The sequence below is a fragment of the Gallus gallus genome, chromosome 17 (assembly GCF_016699485.2).
Source record: "Gallus gallus isolate bGalGal1 chromosome 17, bGalGal1.mat.broiler.GRCg7b, whole genome shotgun sequence".
Taxonomy (NCBI): domain Eukaryota; kingdom Metazoa; phylum Chordata; class Aves; order Galliformes; family Phasianidae; genus Gallus; species Gallus gallus.
Genome location: NC_052548.1, coordinates 6920360 through 6926726, shown reverse-complemented (window position 1 = coordinate 6926726; position 6367 = coordinate 6920360). Strand labels below are relative to the sequence as shown.

The window sequence follows — 6367 nt, the reverse complement described above, 5'->3', positions numbered from 1 at the left end:
GCATTTTTCTCCAGGTGACCTCTGTGTCCATAATGGGATTTTTACTATTTGACTTTGGGATATTGATTTTGATTTCCTTTTTTTGGATTCATTTTGGTTTCGCTCTTTCCAGCGGAGGAGGAGGGGGAGGAGGAGGGGCACGGGGCACCTTCAGCTTCAGTTTGCTCCATAGGGTGAGGGTCATCCGGGAGCCCAGCTGAGTTTTGGGGGCACTTCGCATGGAGCAGTGGTGTGGCTGTGAGATGGGTGGATCTCTTCTCTCCCAATTTTGCTGCCAGGTCCTCGTGGGCTGCTGCAACACAGGGCCAGGGGCACCCACCTCCTTGGGAGCAGCAGCAGCTGATGGTGGGAGAAAATTCTCCATGCTTTCTTTTTCTTTATTTCCAGTTTTTTTCCTCTAATCTCTCAGCTCGGGCTGTCTGTGGTCTCACTGATGCAGAGAAGCAGCAGCTGATGGCACAGCTGTGCTGCAGGGATGGCCTTGGGACCATGCATGACCCCGAGAAGATGCGCTCAGGATCTGCGAGCGGCAGTGAGTGCCCAGGACAGGCTGAGAGCCAGGAGGGCTCCCTGCACCTTCCCCGTCCCCACCGACAGACCGCAGCCCCAGCTCGTAGGGGAGGACCGGCTCGGCGGAGCTGCCTGAAGTTGTTTGTTACCCCGGAGCGCCGAGCGTTCAGCACTGCCTCTGCTTTTGGTGTCTCACTCCTTTGGGAGATTTGTCGGGGGGGGGGGGGGGGGGGGGGGCGAAAAGCAAAGGCAGTGATGGAGCGGGGCAGGGAGCAGGGCTGGGGGGTGCTCGGCACACACGGCCGGCCCCGGCCCCCCCCATCCCCGTTGTTGGGCTCCCAGCCGGGGCTCGGAGGTCGCTGTGCCCATCAGCCGGCATCTGCTGCCCTCTAGAGCCCGCAGCCGAGCGGAGAAGGAAAAAGCCGGTGGGGAAAAGCAAGTCCCGGCAACGACGTGCGAGCAACGGGACGTCTGCCAGGGCTGCGGAGCGGTCCGAGGGGCTGCGGGTATGGGACGGGACCCGCACGGCTGCGGGTGGCAGCAGGACGGGCATCGCTGAGTGCGGAGATCCCATCTCCGTCAGCCCCGGCTGCGCGGCTGCAGGCAGCGCTCGGATCTTGCTGCAGCACGTTGCTCACGGGGGGTCATCCCACGGCCAGGTGCTGTCAGACAGCACGCCGGGTAAAACCGCAGGGTGCCGAGGCTGGAATTGGGGATGTGCTCTAAATGGAGGACTTGTTGCTCGGGTGGTGTTTGATGCAGCCCACGTCACACGTCTTGTTTGCAGGGAACAGATGCTCTGACCTCCCAGCTCTGGGCCCTCCCGCACCACTCCTCTGCACCCCTTATTGGCCCCACCTGCGCTCCTTTCCCGAGCAATTCCTCTCCATCCCACCACTCTCTATTCTGCCCCCGTGCGCCTCAGAGGAGCCGCATCCCTTAACGGGCGGTGAGAACCCCGTCCTCTGTTTGCTGCCCCCAAAACGCTTTCATCCCTCCCCACGAGAAGAGGGGAGGCTGTGTTGGTAGCGGCAATATCAGTTCGGCGCAGTGTCCGCCGTTGGGCTTCGTTGTTAATCAGAGCCACGGGGGTCGGAAAGGCCCTTTCGGATCCCCGCGCACACCGACACATCGCTCAGCGCCACATCCCGGCGGCTCTGAGGTGGGGCGGTGACCGCAGCGCCGATCGAACGGGGCACCGAATTACCGAACCTCGGCAGCGCTGCAGGGACGGACGCGATCCGCCCGGCCGTGCGAGGGACGGGGACGGGACGGAGCAGCCCGGGGGACGGAAGGGCGCTAGAGGGCACGAGCGCTCTGCTCGGAAATCGCGTTGGCACTTCTTGCACAACTTCCCGTCTCAGTGGGTCGGCTGCGAAGGTCGCGGGATGCGACCCCGGGGTCGCACGTTTGCTGCCGGCTGTTTTCCCCCAGTAAAGAAATAACGGGGGAAAGGAGCTCTGCCCGCTGCCCCTCTCCTGCTGCTGGGAGGACGGGAGCAGAGCAGCGTCCGCACGGCTCAGCACCGCGGCTTACGGCCCCGTAAAGGAGGGAAGGCGGCGGGGCGCCGCTGTGCTGCTCGCTGCCAACGCGGCGGCAGAAAGGAGATGGTTTTCCAGCGCACCCGCGGCCCTTCTGCTGCCGTAAACGGCCGCTCCGACTGCTGCCGCCTCCCGCCAGAGGGAACCCGCTCCTCTGCGGCACCGACAGCCGTCAGAGCGTCCCGGGAGCAAATGACAGCCGGGCGGCTGCAGGGCGCTGCGGAGCGGGACGCCGCGCTTCCCTTCAAGACAGCGGCAGCCGCTGCCCGTTCCGGAGCCGCGGGGATCCGAGAGGGCTTCGCCGTCCTCCGCGATGCCGCGAGCCGTGAAAACGCGCGGCGAACGACCGACGGGGCGGAGCTGAGCCGTGGAGCTGAACCGCCGTCCCCGCAGCGCCTCCCTCAGGGCCGGGCCCCGCCCGTGGCTGCGCTTCCCGAGGCGGCCGCCAGGCGGCGCTGCGTCCCGGCCCGGCGCGCGTGTGCGTGTGTGGCGGGAGCCCCCGGGCCGCTTCTTCCCCTCGCGGCCCGGCGGAGCTGGGCGGGGGGCGGGAGCGCTGCCTGCCTGCCTGCCGAGCCCCAGGGGCCGCCGCGGCGCCTTTCCCGGATCGCGGCCGGCCGGCGGCAGCGGGAGGAGGCGGCGGTGGCGGCGCCGCGGCCGCTCGCTGGCTCCTGGCGCGGCCGGGCCTGAGCGCCGAGCCCCGGCTCCGACATGTCCGGCAAGATCGAGAAAGCAGGTGAGCGGCGGGAGGCCCGGCGGGGCGGCGGGGCTCTCCTCCCCGCCCTCCGCGGCGCGGCCCGGAGCTGCCGCTGCTCGGCGCGGGCCCGGCGCGGCCCTGGGGCGGGGGGAGGCGGAGGGCCGGGCGGCTCCCGGGCCGGCGGGGGCTGCTGTCAGGCCGGGCCGGCGGGGAGGGCTGCCGAGCCGAGCCGTGCGCTGCTGTGCTGTGCCGAGCCGTGCCGTGCCGCGCTCTGCTGTGCTGTGCCGCGGTGCCGCGCTGTTTTCCTGGTGGATTTCTTTCTTTCTTTCTTTCTTTTTTCCCTATTTTTTTATTTATTTAGTCCGGCTTTGTGTTCGCTGGTCCGTTTCTCTTTTTATTTCGTTTGTCTCCCTTTCCTTTTTCCTTTTATTTGCCGTTGTTTTGTTTCCTCCTTCCCCCCCCCCCCCCCCCCCCCCCCCCCCCTCGCACCGTCCTTTCAGTGTAGCAGAGCATCACAGCAGAGCTGCAGCGCTTCGGGGCCTACACGCAGCGATTAATTGCAACTTCTCCAACTTTCCCGGTGTTCGTGCGCGATCCGAGCAGACGGGGCTGTGGGCAGACAGCGCAGGGAAGGGCTCGGGCTGCAGCTGCCCCTTTGGGGCTCTCCGTGAGCCGGCGGTGCTGCTTTGGAAGCGCCCAACGCACGCCCTGCAGGTTCCGGAGCACTGCCTGGTGCTCAGCTGTCACTGGAGGTGCCCCCGTTCCTCCCATTGCAGTACAGCGAAAGCCTCAATCAAGAGCTGAAGTTATTTGGTTTAATTACATGGCATTTAATTAGCGGAGAAAAACCAATGCTTTTTTGGTGGTTTCTTGTCGTAAGGAGCAGCTAGATGCTTCCCTAGCGGGGCAGTGCAGCAGTGTGAGTCAGATGTGTGCAGTGCAGCGCTGGGGCTTCCCAGAGCAGTGGTTTAGGAAGATCCCTGCTTCAGACAGGGGGCAGCCCTCGTGGCTTTGATCACTGGTTGGTTCTGGCTTCTGTGCTGCGCTGTACAAGAAGGCATTCTCTTGTGCTACGGTTCTGGAGCAGCCTCCAGGGAGGAGCAGGCTGCAGCCGGCGTGGCGGTGCGGCACACAGGCGTGCTTCCAGCTCTCAGCACTAAGTCACTGTCTAACAAGCGTGCCTCGCATCATGGGACAAATGCTGTTCCAGAAATATCAGAGGTTAATCCGATGCACCATCCCTTACATAGCATCGCAGTGTAACGCTTTGCTTGGGGTGGGGGGGGGTTCTGGCTCTCTCTTTTCCATGCTTATTGGAGTATTGCTGCCACTTTTCCTCCTGGAAGCGGGGAGCGGCGTAAGGAAGGGCTGAGCAGCACCCATAGTGCTGGGGCCAGCTCTGAACCGATGGCCACTCGTTTCCATTAGGGGTGAACTCGGCTTGGGGCTTTAGTAAATGCTGACCGTGCTATAGCCAGTAATTGCAGATGTAAAAATAAGTGACCACGTTTTGTTTATTCGCGTGCAGTCAATAACCCTGTGAGAATAGTAAATAGAGCTCCACCCCAGCGAAGCAGCGTGAAGAGTTCAAACGCTGGAAGATGACCCTGTAGACACACACAAACGCAGTGCTGTTCCGTATACAATAGAACAGAAAGGCCAAAAATACCCTACCAAACCCATACGCTGCGCAGCGTAGAGACCCGGCCTTGCAACACACTGAACTCCCATTGAAGAACTCAAGACATCATGCAGGATCCGTGCCCAGGTCAGTGCTGTGAGTGTACAGTGTTGAAGGTGCCAGTGGGTGAAGCCTTCATGCGGAGGCGTGCTGTAGTGGGTGTGGAGCGTGGTGCTGATGTGCTGAATAAGAGAAAGTGTGAATTTGGGGAACTGTGCTCTTTCAGCTGCTTGTGTCTGCATTTCTTTAAGGAGGGTGTGATCAACAGACAAAAAGATGAGGTCTGAGTGTAAACGGGAGGAGAAGAGATGGGGAAGGGTGGGAAGGAGGGCTGGAAGGCAGCTGCTTCGTCTTGGTCGCAGTTGGAGTGTCGGAACTTAGGACTGACACAAAGAGTTGGGTGAGTAGGGCCATCATATAAACACAGCCTGTAGTGCTGCAGTGATTCTGGGGTAATATTTGTCCACATGTATACAGTGGCGGAACAAAGGATGCGGAGTCATGGAGCAGACACTGTGAGATCTGAGATCTGCTTGTTTGTGTATGTCTGTGTGTGCCTTTTCTTATGGGAACAGAAAGACAAGCAGGACCCACTGTGCTGTAAATAAAACGAGGCTGTTGGCCGATAACGTGTCTTCTTGAATAGCTTCAGAATGGTGTGGGGCTTTGGTTTGACTGTCTGCATCTTCATATGGAGTGAGAAAGCCCTCATCTAGTCAGGCTGTGGGGGTGCAAAAATGTTATTAGAGTTAGGTCCCTAGAGGTCTTATGTGCCTCTGCTCCCTGGGTTTTTAAATGAAACGCGTTGTCAGCACTTAATAAAATACAAAAACAAATGGTGGTACGTAACAGCTCCTGTCCACCAGGGAGGAGAGGACGGGGCTCCCTCAGGAGCCTTCAGTTCTGCCCTGTGCTCAACAGAAGGGCCACTGTGGAGTGATTCATAGCGCTGCTTTGGAGTGAAGGGGATCCATCTGGTGGTGCAGAACAAGGCGGTGTGTTTCAGTTGCGGCGGTTCTGGAGTCCCCGTTTTTCGGGCTCCAGCCAGACTTCCAAATACCTTCTGCAAACAGAACCCCTTTGACCCGAGGAGGAAGAGCAGCATCCGGCCCTGGTTGTTCTTTGCTCTAGAACTGATGCATCTGTACTTTTGGTCTTCACTTACAGAAGGTACTTGTTCCTTCCAAAGCAGGGCTGCCAGGAAAGCAGAGCAGGCCACAGATTCTGCTTGGTTTTCCTGTTACCATGGCAATACGTGAATTCCTGTATTTATTTACCTGATGGATTACATGCTTCAGGGAGTTGAACAATTCTGCGTCGTACAGAGAGGATAAGAGAGCAGTGAGACACCGTCAGCTCTGAACCACAGGCTTTTCCACAGGGAGGATCTGTTCATTAATGCCCTTGGTTAAAACCAGAGAACATCCGGGTGCTGTGCCTTGCAGGTTTATTCTACTTGATGCTTTCCATCGTAATCTTATGACTTCTTGCAGGCTTTTCACATCCCTTCTAAGCTTGCCTTTTCAGTAACCATCTGCTAAGGGCTGCTCCAGCTGCCTGGAGTGCAGTTCTCTCTGTTCAGCTCAGGACCCAACTGGAGGTGTTCCCAGCAGACCAGAAATGCTGTTGTCTTCACCTTTTTCTGATACACGTTTGCTTGATAAGCAAATCCATCTCTGAAGTCTCATCCGGTGTTTGTAATGTAAACGTGGGGGGAGGAATCGTGTTCTTAAGGGAAGCAGCACAATCCTGGGGACAGATCATTCCCATCTTGAGAGGACCTTTACTGTTCACGCACAGCCTTGCATGCTGTTTTACACCGCTCAGAATCGTGCTGTTCACTGGGATCTGATTTCTACAGAGGCTGTTTTTTGGACTGCAGCCCTCTCGTGGGTCAGTCTCAGCCCAGAAATAATTCTGTACGTGTGGTTTTTTTTTTAC

General features: G+C 59.2%; 1 protein-coding gene across 3 annotated transcripts in view; it reads left to right on the top strand.

Moving 5' to 3' along the window:
- The first annotated feature begins 2670 nt into the window (after nt 1–2670).
- RAPGEF1 (Rap guanine nucleotide exchange factor 1) overlaps nt 2671–6367 on the top strand; it is a 77823-nt gene continuing 74126 nt past the window's right edge. For 2 of the 3 annotated variants that reach the window (XM_015279743.4, XM_046901868.1), the window contains exons 1-2: nt 2671–2784; nt 4274–4513. In XM_015279743.4, coding sequence (XP_015135229.2) covers nt 4495–4513 — 19 coding nt within the window. In that variant the 5' untranslated portion in view covers nt 2671–2784; nt 4274–4494. The remainder of the gene's footprint in view (nt 2785–4273; nt 4514–6367) is intronic. The other variant, XM_015279741.4, reaches the window with a different exon arrangement.